General features: G+C 34.6%; 1 protein-coding gene across 2 annotated transcripts; it reads left to right on the top strand.

Annotated features, from left to right (window-relative positions):
* Positions 1 to 70: 70 nt before the first annotated feature.
* Positions 71 to 16,734, top strand: MBIP (MAP3K12 binding inhibitory protein 1). 2 transcript variants are annotated; one of them, XM_070940546.1, is made up of 10 exons: positions 71 to 251; positions 4,819 to 4,938; positions 6,730 to 6,951; positions 7,050 to 7,146; positions 9,020 to 9,085; positions 10,642 to 10,794; positions 12,225 to 12,322; positions 13,069 to 13,107; positions 14,538 to 14,624; positions 16,509 to 16,734. In XM_070940546.1, exons 1-10 carry the CDS (start codon positions 120 to 122, stop codon positions 16,560 to 16,562), a joined length of 1,068 nt encoding a protein of 355 aa, XP_070796647.1. In that variant the 5' UTR covers positions 71 to 119; the 3' UTR covers positions 16,563 to 16,734. The 2 variants fall into 2 exon arrangements, with proteins under 2 accessions (XP_070796647.1, XP_070796657.1); XM_070940556.1 differs by lacking the exon at positions 10,642 to 10,794.
* Positions 16,735 to 22,239: the final 5,505 nt, after the last annotated feature.

The raw sequence follows: 22,239 nt of genomic DNA, 5'->3' as shown, positions 1-22,239 counted from the left end.
AGAGAGAGAGAGAGAGAGAGGAAGCTTATGCCGTCATCTCTGTGCGACACGAGGCAGGAGCCGAGGGAGAGACGCGCAATCCCCTACGCGACCAATAGCGTTTGTTTTCATCGGCTGTCATGGCCTCCGCGGAAGGAGAGGTACGCTTGAATCCGCCCCAGGATCCCTCTCCGCCGAGGGATTTCTTCGAAGAGACGGTCGGAGAGGTCTTGAGGTCTTCCCTGCGTTCGCTGCCTCGGTTGATTGGGCAGGTAAGTAAGGAGGGGGAATGAAGCCATACCTCCACTGGGCAAAGGGACGGGTGTCTATAGATAGCGGTCTTCCCTATCGCCAATCGCCTCTGCTTTCCCAATGCCCGGGCGGGGTGTGTGTGTGTCTGTGTGTGGAAGACTCCGGAGATAGCGGAGTTGAAATGAAGCTTGCTTGAAGGGATGAGAACAAGAAAGGTGGCCCAGAGTTGCTGTAGGAGTCAAAGGATGAACTAGCAGAGCCTCTGATTTCGGCTTGGCTTCGGGGAGGAACCGAGCTAAAAGTAGCGAGCGCGCTTCTTCCCACGTTTTCTCCTACACGCCTTGAGATGCTTTTCAAAACCGTCTCTGAGGTTGAGGTGCATCGCCAGATTATTGCAGCTGTTCTGAATGGGCCACAAGGAAGGAATTCAGGTCGCCTTCTTTGGAGGAAATCACGGAGACGCAGGGAATTCCTTTTGAGATGTAATTGCTTAGGCATTCAAGATTTGGGAGCCTTTTGAAAGGTTTTCTTTCAAAACCTTCCAAAAGGTTTTGATTTAGTTTTGAAATGATATCTTTCTTTGATGATGTGTCTGGTGCCTTGTTCTCTTTCACTGTTTCACAGAATTACCAATGGATAAAGGAAGCTTTCAGAATGGCAAATATAGTCTTGGGATAACCAAAGGTGCTTTTTTTCCCCCAAGAGGCAACTGGACTTTCTGTTTTTTTTTTTCTTTGAAGACATTTCACTTCTCATCCAAGAAGCTTCTTCTGCTGAAGAAAGTCCAGTTGCTTCTTGAAAAATGCACCTTTAGGACAACCATGACCTGGATGGCTGAGAATCTCCATAGACATTTAAATATAGTCTACCTTTCACAGCAGAGAGAAACAGATGTGACAGTATGTTGTGTTCCCACGTATGAGGGGTTACATGACTTTCACACACACATATACACACACTTGTTTTATCTTCTTTTCATTTCTTTGTTCTGTTTTTAAACAATTTCCTTGCTTGCTAATTGTGTAGCTGATATCTAATAGTCTGTCAGCCATGAATAACAAATGGCTTTGATTCAAAATGGATGATGTCCACTTTATCTCAAGGAGAGGGGGTGGGAAAACACATGGATTTCAAAATGTTTACAATATGTTAACATATGGTTTTAAATAACTGACTACCTAGGCACATCTATCTGTAAGTTTGAAATGTTATAGCCTAGACTTTGGGGGATAAGGTTTTAAACTTTAATCTGGTTTTAAACTTTAATTTGTGTTCTCAAAGAACATGTACTCTTGAGTTAGGTGAAATGTAACAAATGCAGTCCCATTCTCAAAATCTTCTTTTGCATCCTTTTTTTTTTTTAATTTGATTTATATGCCGCCCTTCTCTGGAGACTCAGGGCAGCTTACAATGCGCTAAGCAATAGCCTTCATTCTTTTGTATATTTATACAAAGTCAGCTTATTGCCCCCACAACTGGGTCCTCAATTTACCTACCTTAGAAAGGATGGAAGGCTGAGTCAACCTTGAGCCTTGGCGAGATTCGAACCTGCAGTAATTGCAGGCAGCTGTTCTTAATAACAGGGTGCTTTAGACCACTGTACTACCAAGGCTCGAAGTTTTCTGCCTATTTTGGTTAAAAATAAGCACCTATTTATACAGATGCCATACTTCTAGTTACATTGCTACCATAGTAAATGATGTAGTATGTTATTTTGATTGTAAACTTTAAAAAGTATACTGAAAAGTTTAAAAAGTTGAAGAGAGAAGCCATAAGAATCTATAAGAATGCTAGAAGCATTTGTTATAATGAGGAAGAAGCAAGAGAACTGTGAACTATAATTTCAAAACTTGTAATACAGTATGTCTTTGCCACAATCCATCTAGTAGTGGATGGAAACGAGGGTGGGAATTAGTTGACTGCCTACTTAAAGTGACATTTTTTCCTTTAGATGAACAGGTGGATTTAGATCCGGAAAACAAAAAATCAATTTATTTTGTGGCCTTGGCTATTTTTCAGAGCTATTATACTTCCATGATCTGTTAACATTATTAAAAATCTACTTCATTTTAAATGGTTGAAAATAGTTTTTACAATTGAATACTATAGTGCTCTGAGTACATACTCAAAAGTAAGCCATTAAACTAAATTTGAATTTCTTCATATAGAATTGCAACCAAAAAATTACATGAAGATTGGAACAAATAGAAATATTTTGGATTTTTTTTCTAATTAAAAATTGCTCTCTTGCACTCTGTTTACCATATGAATTTTACAACTAAGTGAACTGGAAGACAATCACCAAAATCATTGGAGCATGAAATACAGAACTAATTATACCAAAATATAGGGCTGAGACCATATGTATTTGTAATATCCAACAACATTATATATCTTTACATCTCATAATATCTTTTACTAAAATTATGATTAAATGAAGATATATCTTAAAAGATTTAAAATGTATGTTTTATAAATCACCAGAAAAAAAAATCCTCTGGATTTAGGAATACCTAAAATATTCTTACTTAATAGGAACTTCTCATGCTGTGTAGCAGTTGCTGATGACATGAATAGGGGAAAGGCATTGGTAGCAACCAGAAATAGTATTATGATGATTGAGTTAAGCCAGAATCTAGCTATATGCCCTCTACTTATTTAAACATTGGTGAAATAGGAACTGTCCAAATTCTGAGAAAGATGGATATATTTGCAAATCTATCTATTTTAACTATCGTGTTTAGAATGATGACATTTTGTTATGTCCAACTTCTACCAGCAGAATAAATACTAAAATGTTGTTTATCATAATTTTTAACTGCTTGTTAGATTTATAATCTGTTTCCCTTTAGAACAGGCATATCCTATGTGCTGCAAGCAGTTAGTAATGCAGCCCCACAAGATCATAAACTTTTAATATTTTAAATATTTAATATTTTGTGATGTTTCGTGACAGTTACTGTAATATATATTTTATATGTGACCCAAGACAATTCCTCTTCATTCAATGTGGCCCAGGCAAGCCAAAAGATTGGGCATGCCTACTTTAAAAGTTTAATATAACATACACAGCACTTTCTTCAATTCTACAGTAATAACCCTGTGAAGTAGATTGAGCTGAGGGATGTAGGTGGCCTTAACTTGCCTATCCATTTCCATAGTTGAATCTGGACTTCAATTTGTGTGGAAGTAACCACTATACCACAATTTTACCAAATATGTTGGGGATCATTTGAAACAATTTTAGATGGAATATAGACAGAAGAGATTAAAACATATTCCATATTTTCAGATCCTCTACTCTCTCTACTCATACAGAAATCTGTTTATCTTAGATTAGATATATTAATTAATTTATTTCATTTGTATCTCATCACATTCCCATAGAATTCTCAGCAGTTTTACAAGAATGCAAACATTAAATCATATATAATCCAGTAAAATCCAAAAGCCTAAGGCACAAACTAGAAAAACCTGAGTCCCAAAACAGGAAACTGCTAGAAAATAATCTAGAGAAGACAGGTTTCAAGCCCCAAACGCTGTTCAGAAGAGGTCCATCTTCAACTGAGAGCAAGGCATATTATTATGTCTCTTGAAGCTTGTGATTATAAATATAATTTCTAATCATTATGAATACCTCAATTTACCAACAAATTGAAATTTGACAGCTACAGAATTTAGTGAGCCAGGATTTCTGGAAAAGGAAGAGTAATTTATTTTCAATGATTAAAACAAAGTTAATTGGTCTCCATTAAGATGTTGTTAACACCAAACTTGGCAAAGCTGAAATGAACTGTAATAGGGTTCAAGAGGCAACTGGACTTTCTGGTTTTTCTTTGAAGACATTTCGTTTCAGAAGATAGATAACAAAGCCAGATTTTTATCCATAAATATGATCTTGAACAATATAAAATATATTAATCTGCAATTACATGCAACATATTGCAATAAAAACCCAATGTTTACAATAATAAGTATATAAGAGTAAGGCATCTCTAAGTTAAATAATATTCTACTTGATCTAGATACAGGTATCTGATTCCTCTCTCTAATTTTTTTTTATCTTTAATTTATTTCAGGTTTTTCAGTTTGTAATTTTTAAGGAAACTTCAAAAAGTTTTTTCCTGATAACGTGTTTTTACACCTTCCCTTATTTATTTTGCAAGCTGTTTTCTTTAAGACAATACATTTTAAAGACACTTTTTAAAAACTGACATATTTGCACATTTTTACATTTGAAATAAACTTGTGGAGACATCCAGGAGAAGCTTCCAAATCAGTATTGCAAGCCTACCTGTTAAAAATGAAGCAGTTTTAATAGTTTGAAAAGAAGGGCTTTGTATTTAGTCAGATGGATTCTGAATATTTAATTTCAAAGAATTTGTGCAGCAATAATTATTGTCTTTAAAGTCTGTTATTGAATCTTCTGATTGCCTGTATGGAAAGCAAGCTGTCAGACTAGGTGGGCCATTGATCTAATCTTGCATGGCAGTTCTTGGGTCACATTTTATTCAGATATTACCTTCTAGTATAATTGCTAATGTTTTACATTGTAACTTTTTGATGTTATTTGTTTGGATTTTAAAGTTTAACCTGGAGGAAGATGTGGTGAAAATTAACATAAACTGGGAGAAATTTCGAGGCATGTCACTACCCCAGCCTAAATTGCTCTTTACTGCTCTTCAGCAGCATATTTCCTCTTTACAGGTAAATGTTTCTTATTAAGCACTTTTCCAAAACCTAATTGCACAATTCAAACCTTAAATCCTCTACACTACTGTTAAAACTGTTGTATTTGCAATAGTTGCAGCTAACTATGTGAAACACCAGAAATTCTTCACTTCTTAAAGGTCCTAACTGTTTTAAGATAACAGGTTTATTGGAAGTATTGTGGAAATAATATTGCAAGCTGTTCCGGTTAAGTAGATTGAGAAAATGCATTCCTGTTGATTTCTGCACTTCCACTGTAAATGCAGTACATTTGTATCTGGGGTGGTTATAATTAAGCAATAACACGGCAGGTGTATGTCACGCTAGGATAATGATTCCATGCGTTGGGTGAGTTCTGCCGTTTGTGGAGTGCTTTCAGTGGATCAAGAAGTGGCATTATCCCAGCATGATGCATCCTGGTGTATGTGCGTATCAGCAATTAACCTTAGTGCCAGCACAGATCTTTTTAAAGTAACTTTTTTTCTGTGCCTAGTGTTTCATCTTATCAAGTAAATAGTTTCAGTGTTACATCATTTTCATTTGATGCTTTTTAAATTTTTATTAAAGTTAAGTTGCATTGTTTGTATCTTGGATCAATTACTAGTGCGAATCTTATGGCCTCGGCCTAGTACTCAATGAGAATATATCCATAAGTGGTTTGCTTTCCTGTCGAATTAGAATGTAGTGTGTCAGCAGCATCTTCTATGAATACTCCATTGGGAAAAAATTACCACATTATTGGCACCATTTCAGTTGGTTCATGTAGCACCGTAATAGTGGAAATTTTCAGCTGAATATTTCATCACTCTAAATGTACACATTAGAAGTAAATAAGATTGACTGGAGATTGAGCAAAACCTAGTTCTTGTGTTGTTCTTTAATGATAATGTTTACTTCTATAGAATCATCAATTTTATTATTTTCAAAATAAATAATAATGCTTACTAAAATTTCTGTAGATAGGCATAGCATCTATGCCTATCTACAGCAAATCCTGTTTTCAGAATTTCCTGACAGTGGGAACAAGAAACAAATTGAAATAGTAATTGTTGCACAGCTCTTCCTTGTTTGTATTGTTTGAAAGTACTTTTCAGGATTGTGTCATTATTCAGTCTTTTTAAAACACAGAGGCATTAAAGAATTGTGGAGCTTTCATTTTTCCTGTATTTTATGATTTAGTGGTAAACATTTTTTAAAAAAGCAAATATAGTTTTTAAATTAAAATAAAAGAAGGTATAGTAATAAAGAGCATTTGTTTTTCAAATATTGGCTGCACTGGGATAGGTATGAGTCTGGAACAGGATATTTACTTTCTCTCCTGTGTTTTCGGTAGCTGCCCTTTCAAGTGGAGATGCTGTCAGTGATGTAATGCTAAAGCAAAACCTTTAACAGAATGAGAGTCTTGGCTCTCATATTAAGGAGGAAAAATACTTAAGCCTTAATGTTCTGAGTAAGCATTTGAATGACATGTAAATTAAGTGGTATTGGTGCCAAAAGCTGCTGCTTTGATTTGGTACAAAATAGATGAGTAACAGACAGATTTGCTCTGATAGTCTGGGCTCTCTAGAGGTTTTTTTTTTAATACACAGATTAGTAAAAGGCAGTGATCAAAAGGGCAGTGACACTTTGAGATGCGGTATTTCAATTCTTATTTGATTAGATTATGTACACAATAATGAGAACATATGGTCTCTGAAATTATTTTAAGGAGTTTTAGAAATCCCAGGCTTTTTAAAAAAAACATGTTCTGTTGCTTTAAATCAGTTCTTTTTCTCTCCTATTACCTAGCTTTTTATGGAAAAACTTCAGCCTTTGATTAAAGAAGAAAATACTACATCCATTTATAATTTTAGCAAGACAGAACATGAACATTTTGAAAGTAGTTCAGATGTAATAGATAAAGACCTGCAGAAGGAAATGAAACATACAGCCAGTGAGACTGCAAATCTGAAAGAAGCTCCTTTTGGTTTTGACCCAGAAGTAGTTCAGATAAAAGCTGGGAAAGCTGAAGTAAGTGAATGTAGGACCATTTCTTCCTATCAAGTCAAAATCCTTTCAATCTGAATGGCAATAATGAACACTAAATACAAGTTGTTTCTTACCTACAGATTGAAAGACGAATATTGGCCTTCATTGAAAGGAAACAAGCTGAGATCAATGAAAACAATGTCAGAGAATTTTGCAATGTTATGGATTGTAATCAAGGTAGCTATGCAGCCAAACTTTTTCTTACGACATCACCATTTTTTCTTCCCCTCCTTCCCAATAAAGACTCCTCCTAAAAAGGGAGCTAGATTGCCTATTAACAGTGAGAAAAGTACAGATTAAACAAAAATTAGATGTTTTTATTTCTCATTTACCCTTATAATAAATCTATACCATTTATAATAAAATTGCACTGACCCCCAAGTTATTTCTTTTCAAGTATATTCTATGGAAAAAGTACTTTTGGGATTTCCTAGTATATGTAGTCTTTTAGCCAGTTTTCTAGAGTACAATGCAGCTGATATATATATTTATATTTATATAGGACTTGGATTGTAACTTATATGGGAGTAAATCCCACTGTGGAACCAAACTGTGGAATAAAACAAAAAATACTGATGATTTATTCACATTTCAAGAAATGTATTAATGCAGTGAATAAGAATAAAATATTTCCAAACTGAAATTTTGTTAAAAATAGAAAAGCTTGTTAAAAATAAGAGAAACCAAATTCCATTTAGCCTATTTCTTAATAGCATTCCAAATTACTCTAAATTACTTTTGCTTAAATGTGGAATTTGTTAATTTGACCTTTTTTTTTTTAAATGACTACCATTTATTTAGACCAAACTTCTAGCAAGAGTGGTAGTTGTGGTTCTCTTAATGAATTTCCTAACCAAACATTTATATGATGGGTTGTCATTACACAAAAGTGTCTTTTTAGAGTTACATTTCATTCATGCTGTACGAATGAGCTCAGATCTTATTACTAACCTGTCATATTTCTAGATTAAGAATCTTATTTGCTCGATATTAAAAATTGGGTTCTTAAATAAAAGACAGAAATTTGATATCCACATTATGACTATTAAATGGGTTAAATAAAATCCAGTTATCAAATTGTATACACAATTTGCTAGTTATAAATAAAACCAAAAACAAATAGTGACTCATGTATGATGCAAGCCATTTTCTTCTTAGAAACAAAACAAGACTCAATAGTTTTCAAGAGAACATATATTCCTGTTCCTATCATAAGTGATTTTCATTTGAGAAAATAAATATATTTGTTTCCAAACTAAAAATATCTGCTGAAATAATTTATTAATCATGAAGTACTTTAGGTAATATATAACTTAACAGAAATGAGCACTATGTTTCTTGCTAAAACCTTTAAGTAGAGAAAAATAGCCTGCTTCAAAATAAAAATTTGATCCAAATTATTATGATAGTGATTTTCAATTATGAAAATTATCATTTTTTAAAATCTCCACCTATTGTATATAAAATATATTTGTCTCAATTAAATTGATGATTTAATAATGCATATTTTATTGTATATTCTAATGTATATTTGGTAATGTTGCATTTTAGAAATATGCAGTTTTTTGTAAATATAAAAAAGTTTAAGATTGTTTACATTTTCACCAGTATACAATCCTGTGCCTATATATTTGGGCTAAACCTTACAGACTTCAGTATGATTTTCTTTGGGCAAAGATATATTACCAGGGTTTGCAAAATTATTTCAATCCAGTCTATAAATGAAAAGTAGTAAAAAACACTTTTCAGATTAGAATCCTAGTAAAAATATAACACTAGACATGCCAGAATTATTCTTGTTATCCTCTGTATCTGACAGACTAAGAATGTAGTTAAAGTAAGGTAAGTTTGATCAGACAACATATCAAGCCATAATAATTTATATCCTTATAATTTTAGCAAATTTAGTGAATTAAGCCAGGATGTCCTGTAGTTTAGGCATAATTTCTGAATTCAAACAATATTTCTCACTTAGTTGAACATTTGGAATGAATTCTGAGCTCCGTAAGTGGTTGAAATAATGATTTTTTTTTGTTCAAAACATCTTTAGAAAACAGCTGTGCTAGAACTGATGCGGTGTTTACACCTTATCCTGGTTTCAAAAGTCACGTGAAGGGTAAGTACTATTATATCTTTCTCTGACTACTTTTCTAAGAGCTAATTAATAAAAGGCAAGAGAAGCCTCTTCAGTTTCATTAAATATATTTTTGAACTAATTTCACTGTATTCTATAAATGTTCATGTTCCTTTCTTTATGTATTTCAAAACAAATCACTATTGTTAAGTGTTTATCTTAGAATTCTGTTAATTTGATAAGCCAATAGCAAGCCATTTTTCCGCTTCAATAGACTTATATCTTCATAATAAATGTGTGCAGAAAGAAATACTGGAAAAATTCATGGAGGGAAGTGTTGAAGAGATTCTAAGATTGCAGATTTAAGTACAGCAACTAACTTTTGCTGAATTTAAATTCTTGCTTTAGAACAAATTTAACAAATAAATAATCAAGCTGTGAGCATTTTAGCTAATGATCATGGGTCATATAAATTGTTTGGGAAAGAGTCAAAACTCTCCTCCATTTCTATTGATTAGTTCAAATTTTCCATTTTGAGACTATCCTTTTTTAAAAAAATCTTCGTTATTTTTAAAATCTTTCTTTCTATATTGTAACTGTTTTATTGTATTTGACCTTTATTGTATATTGTGGTCATGATATTTGACTAGCTCATTTAATTCCTGTTAATAAACAGTAACAGTAACATTAAATCAACCATCTTAAACTCACAGAAGAAAAATGAGATAGAAAATTTTAATTAAATAATGTAGTGGCTTGCTGTTTTAAATAAAGGATATGAAAAATTCAGACAGTAACATTTTTATTACTAATCTACCATGAAGAAATTGTCCAGACAGTGTCAAGTAAAACTGCCCTTTAATTTTTGTGAGTTATCTGCTGTAGCATCTGCTATTTATGTCTCAGAGGTGCTTTTTCAAAAGGCAACTGGACTTCCTTTGTTTTTCCTTCAAGACATTTTGCTTCTCATCCAAGAAGCTTTTTCAGTTCTGAAGCTGCTTTGAGAGTTGACATGTAATTCAAAACACCTAGGTTGGATTCACATTTTGCTAAGCCATGGTATATATCTATTTTATTTTGGTTTAGCATCTTGGTGAATCTAACAACTGTCATGTATAAATGATACCTTATCATTTAGCAAATGTAAATTTGTAAATTATGATAAAACAAAGTTTCCATTAGCCTTATTCCTAAATAGTTGTTACTTTATCATACTGAAAATACATTTCTACATACTGGCTATAATTAGGATATAGAAAAATGTATAGTATAACTGATATTTTGACAAACTTATTTTTTGAAATGTAGCAATATTTCTGAGCATGAATTATACAAGAAACAGGAATGTTTAATTTTTTAAAAAAGAAAATAGACAATCTGGATAAAATACCTCTCACTGACCATTGTAAAAAAAATAGTCACATATACTTTAAGCAGGAGATAGCTATGCCTAAGGTTGATAGCTTCTGTCAGGATATAATATTGGGAATAATTCCATTTAATCTAATGGGCCTTTCAGCTAAAAGGCTATGAACAGATGGACTTGCTCAGTCCTGTTATTTGGCAAAATATTAACTTTGTACTTTTAAAAATCCTAGTTTCTCGAGTTATAAATACTTATGGACCTCAAACTAGAAATCAAGATGCCCAGGTTTCCAATCATAATTCCAACACTCATTCTCATGATTGTGGAAATCAAGCAATAGAAGAGAGGCTACAGAACATTGAAGCACATTTAAGGTTACAAACAGGTTAGTAGAATGAGTTTATAGCTGAATTCTAAACTGTAATGTTTTTCAGCAACAGCCAGCAAAAATGTAATTCTGTGCTGTGTCTCTTACTTTGTACCATATAATTTTTACTGAAGACAAAAATTGAAATGGATTAGAGTTGTAAAATCTGAGTAGACATAAATGTATTGATGTACAGCATCGTATCATACATTTCTTCTCTATTTTGATCAACATTTTCCCCACCATGAGTTTCAGCAATTATTCAGAGTTTTCATAGTAAGCATAACGTCCAATTCATCACACTGCTTTCTAGCTGGTGGCCTGGTAGTGGTAAATAGGTTAATATCTTGAACTAAATGACCTTTAAATTATTGAATATAGTAAATATTATCTTGTTTTTTCTTCCCTATTTTAATCTTGTAAAAAGTGACTTTTTTTAGCTAGTTATTGGAATAGTTTCACTGTATGGACACAAAGATTTCTAAGACCTTGTTTCCCCCCATCCCTTGTTTGACCTTCCATTATGTTCTTCACTACTTTGCTGAGGGACAGCCTGGTCTGGTTATAGTGCATTTGACTCCTTTTTTTTTGGCTGAATGGATAACATTGCTATTGAGCTGTTTTAATGAAATATGAAAATATTTAATTCATAAACTTATTATAGAAATAATAAGTTAAGTCCAAATTGAAATTTGGAGATAATCTATAAAATTTAATCGATGTATTTTGGCAAATTATGATTATCAATACAGCATTTGTATAAAATATTAAGGTACTGTTGTTAGTTGCGAAGTCATGTCCGACCCATTGCGACCCCATGGACACCGTTCCTCCAGGCCTTCCTGTCCTCTACCATCCTCTGGAGTCCATTTAAGCTCACGCCGACTGCTTCAATGACTCCATCCAGCCACCTCGTTCTCTGTCGTCCCCTTCTTCTTTTGCCCTCAATCTTTCCCAGCATTAGGCTTTAAGGTACTTTATATATATATATATATACAAATACACAATATAGCAATAAGCTTGTCACAAAGAAGACCATAATCAAAATAAAATAAAATTCCTGCATTTAAAGTCATTGTGCAAGAACCTCCAGCGATCTAGCCACTTTAATATTTCTGCTTTGTTGAACAGAAAGTGGAAAATTATATCTTTAGAAAATAACATGAAGAAATTAGACCTTTTTAATTTTCAGGTTGGGTTCACAGCTATATTTGGAACCTGTCATCCATGTATGTAAAGAATTGTCAAGAAATCTTTATGATGTCCCAGCAATTTATTGCATTAGAATATTATTGTTTTGGGCCCTGTCTCTCTCCTTTATTCACTCTTTTATCATCATATCTTGGTTGGAAAGTTAATCCTCCTCTGAAACCTCCCGTTTTTATTTTTAAAATTGTCCTAGTCATGATATATTTTTTATGGTTTTCCTTTATAATGCTTCACTGTAGGTGGACCAGTGCCAAAAGATATTTATCAGAGGATAAAAAAGCTTGAAGATAAAATTCTTGAATTGGAAGGGATGTCTCCTGAATATTTTCAGTCTGTGGTAAGTAGAGTTATTAAGTCTTGGTACCTTGTTCTAAATGTCTTGAATGGGGACGTGTATATTTGGATCCAGAGTTTTCGAAACAGCCTTGTTCAGTTCATCTGAAGTGATAGCTCTGCATGGTGATTTCCATCAAGGTCAATTGGGCTATTAGCAGACACAGGAATTCTGTGTACACACTGGGAAATTCATGGGGTGTTGTTTCAATAAGATTGATTAGCTTTTTAAAAGTGTTCATAGTGTTTTCCTCTTATATAACTGTGAAGATTTTCTCTTAAGAGCTGATCTATCAAATGGCTACACATGTACCACACATGTAATACAGAGTTCCTATTTGAGTCCTCTTTCTAGTTAAAAACCAACACTCCAGTTCAGTTAAAGGGAGTTAGCAGTTAAAAAAATTAACACATTAAACAGAAATCTTTTTCTCGATTTTGCTTTTTTTTTTTTTACAGAGAAGTGGGGAAGGGGGAAGAGAGAGAAAGAGAGAGAAGACTGAGCAATCCTTTCAGAAAGATTAGAATAACAATGATAACTTGCATAGTAGAAGCACTTTGCTCCTTATCTGATGGGAGATGAACATGCACCCTAGAAAAACTTAGAGGGCTTACATGAGAGAGAAAAAAGTTTCTGCTCAGTAATTCTCATTCATAAAAATGTAGGTCTTTCTAAATGAAAAGGATAGTTACTTTTTATTAAAATTATGGTACAATTGGTAATAATATATAATATATTTGAATTAACAGAATTTGTCTGTGAAAAAAAGAAAAATTCAACAAAATCAAGTGAGTCTACTTGTTACATTTATATGTGCTTACAGTTACAAATTTAAGATGCTTCCCTAATCCATGAAATGGAGGGTGTACCTTTAATTTATTCAGAATGTTTTTTCTGTCTATTACCCAAAGGGTTACATGCTTATTCTAGTTTGTCTTCCTGCAAAATTAACATCAGAGTAAAATTTGCTTGACTGGCATAGCAATTCTAAGCTTTGCACAGCAATGTGGCCAGAGTTATATCTTTCTTGTCAGAGATATTTAAATTTGGTTCTCAGATTGGTGATTTAATTAAACAGCAGTTGTACCAATTTTCCAGGTGCCATTAGTGCTGATAGGGACAGTTCTCATGCCAACTCACAACCAACTTACATAAAAAGCAACATTTTGCAATTGCCTATTTGTGTGAAAAACTTACCAGAAGGATTCGGTGATTCAGTGAAGGTGAAAAGGTGTTTTAGATCATGCAGCATTACAGGAAAGGTGAAACTGCTTTAAAGAGCAACAGATGGGATTATGTGGATGTTCCCATATACCCTGAAGAACTTTTTCCATGTTATTTCTGAAGCATTTATTAGCAGTTTCATGGATTCCACACAAATCTGAATCTGACTAAAGCAGTTTATATTGAAATAATGTTCTTCGAACTACTCTTTTTCTAAGATTGGCTTTCAATTTATAAAGTCAGCATTTTGTTTAACAGCTCATTAATAATTTGAAAAATTTTAATTGATGAAGTCTTTTTCTCTCTGTGTTCTAATACTAAACATTTTAAATTATCATGGAGATTTTCCTGCTATAGCCATTCGTATTTAAGTCAGGAATTAACTTTGTATTCATTAGAGCTATGCAATATTTCAGAAATAATTTGGAAAATTATTGCAATATAAAGAAGCAGGGATGTAATGCCTGTACCTTTTAAAGCTGTTTTCCCTGCTTCAGGATTTGCAGCTGCTTTCTTTAACTGCCATGTAATACTGACAAAATGTGGCTACTTTAAAAAGTTGTGGGCAGGTGCTAAGTTTCTATTCAGATGCACCCTTTTGTAATTGAATCCAAAGTTTTGACAGATTTGACACCCATGTGACTCTCACACATATATCTAATGGTAGCTTCAGTGCTATTGTTACTTTGAATTGCAGCTCACTTTTTAAAAATTAGATTTAATGTTAGCTGAAGACCACTATATAAAATCAGGATTCATATTATGGTTTGAAATCTAAGTTTAAATTACTGTTGCCACCAAAGTAATCTTAGATTCCAGACCATGATATTCTTTAAATTAAGGAAGCTTTGAAACTGGTGTGGAAGATTGTAAATATGTTGTTCATCCTTTCTCCAGAATATTAACTCCATGCTTGCTCTCAAATTATTTCTTAATTTAAATGTTTTTGTTACTAATTCATAATACTAAGCTCCTGTCTTTTTCTGAATGGCAGAACTATACTCTGGCTGAACTTGATGAGAAGATCAATGCACTCAAACAAACATTGCTGAGAAAAACAAATGAAGGGAGGCCCAAAGTGGTAAATCAGTTTCTTTGATTATGGCAATGAGACTTCATTATGCTTTCATGCATATTTAACCTTTTTAGACTGAGTACTCTTTATCTAGCTTTTATGGTGGAAACTAAATATGTACATGAATTTATCTAATTCTTATTGGAAACTTTGATTAAGTAAACTATTACTTATCTAGACTGAAAAATGAAGTATGTTTTGGAAATAGAATTATAAATATCTCTTTTCCATTAATGGGAAGGTAGATCTGTGGAATTTTTAGTAGAAAAAAATAAAATATTTTGTTTTTATGTTTTGGGTGCTATGCTGATGGAACAAACAAATTTCTGTTGAAATATAATTCTGGCAAGGAGTGTTACTGAAAATGTGACTGTTTATTTCACAAAGCTACAAAATAAATGAAGAAAAACAAAGACTTGTAACTATGAAATGTTCATGGAACCCTTAAAGAGATGAGGATTCTCCTAGTGGAGAGGAAGAGACCATCTGTAAGAAATTTCTTCATTCTTCATTCACTAATACCCTATTCTGTATGAAATTCATACATCATTTTAAGAGAAGCAGTACTCACCAAGGTATACTCAACCCTGCTCAATCAAATGATGCCAATAGTCATCCCAGCCAATGATTGCTCACACTGACTGTTGTTGTTTTTTTTTGAAATCTTAAAACTGAGTGCTCTCAGTTTGTTGTAAGGTTTCTACAGGTAAGGTATACACTTGTCTGGGAGGCCAGTATTGAAAGAAGGAAAAGGGACAGTTACATTCTGAGGTCTTCATAAAGAGCCAGAATATAAATTTCGCCATTACCTACTTAATCCCTCACCTTCCTGCCAGTAGAATTTGTGCTTAGTCTTTGGCCTATTGTTTTCATATCACATTTCTCAATACGTAATGGAACAATATTCCTTTCCTCCTCTATGGAATGCTATGATAGGTATTATATCAAACTTAGAGTAAGTACCATATTTTTCAGAGTACAAGAAGCTCCGGAGTATAAGATGCACATTAGTTTTTGGGGAGGAAAACAAGAAAGAAAAATTCTGCCTCTGCCTACCAGCATCCATTGGTATTCATCTGGCTAGCTTTGTTCAGCAAGCAGCAAACAGCCTGGTCAGCTTCAGCACGTTATTGCAGCCTGATTCAGCACTAGCAGCTGATTGGCACTTGGATCGGCCTCCAGGAATACCACCAATCAGCTGTTCCAGACTGCGGGGATCGCCACAGCCCATCGCCGCCTCTACACGTCATGTTTTTGGCCTCCACGTGTTGCATTTTTGCACGCTCCATTTTAAATCCATTCCAGGCTGCGGGGCTGCCTTCGCACGTTGCATTTTTGGCCTCCGCACACCCTGTTTATGGCCTCTGCATGTCGCGTTTTCAGCCCATTCCAGGCACCGATCCCCACCACCTGGAACCAGCCAAAAACACAATGCATGGAGGCCCAAAATGCGTTGTGCAAGGCTGAAAATGTGACATGCAGAGGCTGAAAACGAGATGCGCTGAGGCCGAAAATATGATGCACGGAGGCCCAAAACGGGGTGTTCAGAGGCTGAAAATGTGATGCATGGATGTGGCGATTGATGGCAATGTGCTGTGGTGATACCTGCAGCCTGGAATGGGTCTAAAATGGAGCATGCAGAGGCTGAAAATGTGACACACAGAGTCCAAAAATGGCCGAAGGGTGGGGGCCGGCGGGTGGGCCGGGCTTCGGCAACATTTGCTGTATAAGACGCACAGACATTTCCACCCACTTTTAGGGGAGGAAAATGTCCATTTTATACTCCAAAAAATACGATAAGTAAAAAATGTTAAGTGCTTTTCCAAAAAAATTGTTTATCCCAAAGCACTGGAGGATTTTGAGTAAATTCTTTTCCCGTCTTTCCTGCAGGTGGACCTGATTGAGGGGAATGAGATTGATCCCAAAACATCTTTGAAGGACTAATGTTGAAATTACCGCATTCAAACTTCAATGAAAACTACTTTCATTATGATCTGCCATGTAAAATGTCTTCAACAATTGATTACAGAGTGGAGCATTGACACATCTGCCATCTCCAGAATGTGCCTTTTATTCTTCTTGCAGATTTCAGTAAAATAAAGCATGCCATATATCAGTGGCTTGTAACTAGTGCATTCAGGTATGTCACAATTATACAAGATTGAAAAAAAAATCCCTCCCCATCCGAAACACCAAGTTTCTCTTTGTCATTAGTATTTTCCATTTAGAGAGAAAAAGGGCAAATAATTATTTGCACAAAGGGAAATAATTCAACTGGGAGAGTTTCTGAGGCAAGCATGCTTGTAGTTGTGGCATCTCTTTTGTTATTTCCATCTGATCTCCATAGGATCGAATGGATAATAATCACGGCTAGTATAGCAGCTCTTTAATCAACTTACTTCCAGGCTAAGTTCAAGGTGCTGCTTTTTACGCTTAAAGCCTTAGACTTTTTGGGTGCAATATATCCAAGGTGATACCTCATCCTCTTATGTATTTCTCTAATTACTGAATTCCCCCTCCCCCACAGCTTTTGTTGCAAGTTTGGAGGCTAAATGCCATTCATAGATATAACAAGTTAACTGATTAAGCTCCCTATCAATAAATAATCAGAGATGAATCTTTACAGGAGATTATGAGGACATGTCAGGACTATATGGAGCCTTGGTAGTACAGTGGTTTAATGCACCCTGTTATTAACACAGCTGCCTGCAATTTCTGCAGGTTCAAATCTTACCAGGCTCAAGGTTGACTCAGCCTTCCATCCTTTCTAAGGTAGGTTAAATGAGAACCCAGATTGTGGGGGCAATAAGCTGACTTTGTATAAATATACAAAAGTATGAAGGCTGTTGCTTAACGCATTGTAAGCCGCCCTGAGTCTCCGGAGAAGGGCGGCATATAAATCAAAATTTAAAAAAAAAAATGCTAGATTAGTAAGTTAAGAAAAGGAAAATATGACACCTGGAATCAAACTCAACTGGAGTGTGTCGTTGCAGACGATAATTATTGCTGTTTCATTCTCTTGGAATTATTTACTGCTTGTGGTATTCACTGTCCAAAAGCTTGACATCTATCTGCATTTTAGGACAGTCTTTATATGATAACAAACATTTCTAGCCCAAATCAGTGGTGCTTAGATGTTTTACCGTTGCACATGTTATCTTTTTGACTGAATAGCTGTGACTATAGTAGAAAAATATAGCTGATCTTATTAATTCTTGGTCTGGCAAACTCCAGGTTAAACATGTTATAAATGTGTTACAGGCAGTCCTCGAGTTATGAGCATAATTGAGCCCAAAATTTATGCTGCTAAGTGAAATTTGTTAAGTGAGTTTTGCTCCATTTTACAACTTTTCATGCCACAGTTGTTAAAGTGAATCATTGTGTTTGTTGAGTTAGTCACATGGTTGTTAAGTGAATGTGGATTCCATGTTGACTGTCAGAAGGGAGCAGAAGCTAATTACATGACCCCAGGAAACTGCAATTGTCATAAATGTGAACCAGTTGCCAAGCATCTGAATTTTGATCATGGGGATGCTACAATGTGAAAAACAGTGATAAGTCACTTTTTTCAGTGCCATTGTAACTTTGAATGGTCACTAAATGAACTGTTGTAAGTCAAGGACTACCTGTATATGGTTGTAATTGAAGAGAATTCCAATTAATTTGAAATACAAGTAATTGGTTTAAATAAGCCCGGGTTTTAGGATAACGTTAAACCTCTGCTTTTCTGATGCATATTATCAGTTACGATCAAAATATCTGAAGGAGTATTGAATTCCACTTATCTGGCCAGTAGACTAAAATCGGTAAAACAGCTGCTACTTTGGATGCCATAACATTTGGAGGAATAGTCCATTTTTATAAGGAGCTAATTTACACGTAGGGCTACCCCAGGCATGGAATGTTGTCCCCAAGGAGCTATGAGAGTTTCCATTGGCTTACATTCTCTCTTGATTAAATAATGCTACTGTTTCTTTGGAAGTTTTGATACAATTATGATTCTCTAATGCAATTCAGTTTAATCGAAATACATTATAAAGCACTAAATAAAAATATTGAAGAACAAAACTGAATAGAAAAAAAGAGAAAACAAAATGTTACACAGATGTGTCAGGTTTTAATGGAATTCAGAGAAAGCACACAGTGATAGCGATTAATCACAGTTGACTCAGAGCCAATCAGCTAATGTATTTCAAATTTTAAATGATAATTTGGATAATAAATTTGGAGGAAAGAAGAAAATGAAACTTGTAGTCTGCAGAGGGATGGGAGTGAAGGATGTCTCAACTATCAGATCTTTTTTTAAAAAATATGTCTTTTGCCTGACCTCTTAGGTCAAGGGTGTCAAACTCATGTCGTCATGGTGGTGTCACGTGACATATAGGGACTTCCCCCTTTTGCTAAACCAGGCAGGGCCGGGGCCAGCACATGATGCATCCGGCCTGCAAGTTTGACACCCTTTTTCTAGGTGGTCATGAATGACTAATATATTCTGTGGCTCCCTTAATATATAGAAAATATATAGAATTTTATATTTGGATCAAAAACTCCCATATCATCCATGCTCCACTCCTGAAGATGATGGATACATATGAAAATTATATTTCTCAAAACATAATTGGGTTCTCAGCAGTAGATCCACATATATACATTGCCATTAGAGCTTTTGTCTAGTAGCAAAATCCCACAAAGAGCCATCTAAAAGGTTTAGTGTTACTCTTTTTATTCTTCTGTGTAAATTCAAGCAGTTGTAACATATATTGAGCAATAATTTTTTAACACACAAAGGGATTCTGCCTGGCATGATTTAAGATATATACCTCCTCCACACTTCATATTATTTCAAACCATAGAGCTGTAGTTTTTTTTTTCTATGTCGTAATCTCACGAGCCTGTGAATTAGATGCTGTGAATTATAACTGGAGTGTATTAGAACGTTCTTCATTTTACACACAATAGTAGCACCCTTTATTTGAATCTATACAAGTGATTCAATGCTTATAAAATCAGTATCCAAGGGAAGAGGATAATTATTCTTGCCCTCTTCAAGTGTGTGCTTTGATGCCTGAGAATGGAAGGGGTGGTCCTCATCTGTATTAACAGAATAGGAAGAACACTAGAATTTCACAGCCTAAACTATAGGACAGGACATTTTTACAAAGGAGTAAAATCAGCTTTCTTCCATGTTTTGCAGTTACCTGTGTGTACAGCTTCAAAGAGCCATCAGTACTGGTTTGGTTGTTGTTAATGTCTGTTTTTATAACATCTTTCATTCCTAATAGAATAATTGTCCATAACTCTATATAAATCTGTCTGGCTTGCATTCTTGTTCTTTGTTCTATTTTGTAAACTGCCCACAGTACTGGTGGATCAGGATGGCCTATACATTTCATAAACAAACAAATAAATAAATGACCACATTGTCTCATTTTGTAAAAGCCATTTGAATTCTTAACAATTTGTGCTGTTTAAAAATAGTATTTTTAAAAATTCTGTTTGAATACTGAAGCATTCTCGATGGGTAATCTAACATACTGATTGGTCTTATGTTGTTGTCTAATTCTGGAATATCTGCTTTGCAGTCAGTTCTTCAGGGAAAGGAGTGGTTCATCTCTAGGAGACTAATTTTCTATAGCTGAGTGCAGGATTTTAATAAATAAACCCAAAAGTGAAGTGCCTATTTGAACAGCCCTCATATCAGCAGGAAATATGAGTGGCTTGGGAAATTTGAACCATTCAGTATTCTGTCTAACATTGTTAAGAACAGTAATAGATTTTTTTTCCTCAATAAACATAAGTGATCTCTTTGTTTGATTTTAATTAAGGAACTGTACTACCACTGAGTAGTTTTCACTCCTAAATGCTAAGCAAATAATTTAGAATAAAAACTTAAGAGGTAAGCAGATTTTAAATAAATAAATAAAATTATGCTTGTCAAAGAGAGAACACACACATACAGAGCTCCCACTGGACCAACCCTACCATTAGTCAGAGTGAGCCGGTTCTTAAGCAGCACATGCAGCATGAAGGGGACATATAATAGAAAGCTTTTTTTTTTTTTGGTAGAATTAGGGTTGCTAGAAGTGGGCTGCAAAAATCTAGACAACCATGAGATGGCAGCAAACATTTCTGCTCCCATTTAGAGATCATCTGGAATATTACAGTCCAGGTGTAGTAGGACTACAGAATTGCAAGCGTGACTGAGCTTGACCTATACAATTCTAAGAATGTGCTTACCTCAAGTATGGTACAAGTTGATGTTTCCCTTTTGCGATTTTAATTAAAATTAAGTTGTTTTTGAATAAGGGAGATTTCAAATTGTTACCACCACTATGGGCATAAACTTGTCAGCTTTGAAGGAGAATGCAGTCAAGTAACACATTTCCAAAAAATGATGTGTTCATATAGTTAGATTATATAAAACAAAAGAAACAGAGTTTGTTATTTTTGTGCTGTGAACTCTGCATGGTGTGAGGAAGGGCATCCAGCCAGTAAATGCTCAACTCCATCCAGTTGTTACCAGCTCTACCCCGAATTAAGGGATTACAGGGTTGTAAAAAAAAAAGAGAGAGGAAATTGGGAGAGATTATAAACTGAATGACACCTACAATATACTTTGTTGAATTGATACTGACAGGAGTCTGATCACATCAGTTGGGTCATTAGCCCAGCCCAGAATTTAGACATTGCTTGGGGATGGGTGGGTTTCTCATAATTTCTCTCCCAAATGTATACATATACAGAGTTTTCACCCATACAAGTATATCACATTAAGTGCATAACATATGGAGATCTTAGAAAAGCACCTTTGGTAGCAGGATGAAGATACCATCATGAACAGTAGGTGAAAAAGGAACTATTTATTTGCATTCATATCTGGGCAGGTGCTAAGAATGGTGTCACAATGGCTTTAGCAAGAATTGAGCCGCTCAGAGTCGGTATTGACAAACTCCATCAGTCCATTGCAAAAGGCAGCTTTACTCAGAACAGCTTATATCCTGCGACAATACCTTTTAACATTTCCGCATTGGCCTATCCCAGTGCTTGGGAAGACTTAATAGCTGGACAAAATGCTAAATCCAGTCTGAACATCTGGCTAACTGCGATGAACAATAATCAAATGACACAAGGGACCAATGTGTTTTTATTTGATTTATTATGGGCACATCACCATACTCCAGAAATTTCAGATTCTATTGCTACAAGTTCTATATAGTAACATATACAGTGAGCTGCCTACTAAGTTTTTTGGGACATGTCGATGAAAATGTCATAAAATGGTGACATGTACTAATGGAAATGAATACATAAACCTGAAACATAAATGATTAATTGTGATATTCTGCAGAATTGCAAAATTAAATCTTGAATTAGACTTGTTAATTCAATGTTAATGAATTAACGTCTATGTTAATACGTGGAGTTCTTGGTGCTCTGAGGTTGGTGGTTTACTTGCAGACATTTCATTATCCACCTAAGTAATATTAGCACTGTGTTAATGCTATTTGGAGCAATTAAATTAAAACATGTAACCTGATCACATTTTCTTGTAGTATTAGAATGAAACAGTAGTTTCAAGTGATAGATCCTGGAAAAGTAGAACCACAACCAGTTGATACAC

This window comes from Pituophis catenifer, unplaced genomic scaffold (assembly GCF_029215685.1).
Source record: "Pituophis catenifer annectens isolate HBS135680 unplaced genomic scaffold, rPitCat1.0.hap2 SCAF_1, whole genome shotgun sequence".
NCBI lineage: Eukaryota > Metazoa > Chordata > Lepidosauria > Squamata > Colubridae > Pituophis > Pituophis catenifer.
This window is presented reverse-complemented; position numbering and strand designations above follow the sequence as displayed.

Excerpts from the sequence above, each read along its gene's own strand:
- MBIP (XM_070940546.1), top strand. The coding sequence starts at position 120 with ATGGCCTCCGCGGAAGGAGAGGTACGCTTGAATCCGCCCCAGGATCCC. Across the intron at positions 252-4,818 it reads TGCCTCGGTTGATTGGGCAG|TTTAACCTGGAGGAAGATGT; the intron begins GTAAGTAAGGAG and ends TGGATTTTAAAG. Across the intron at positions 4,939-6,729 it reads AGCATATTTCCTCTTTACAG|CTTTTTATGGAAAAACTTCA; the intron begins GTAAATGTTTCT and ends CCTATTACCTAG.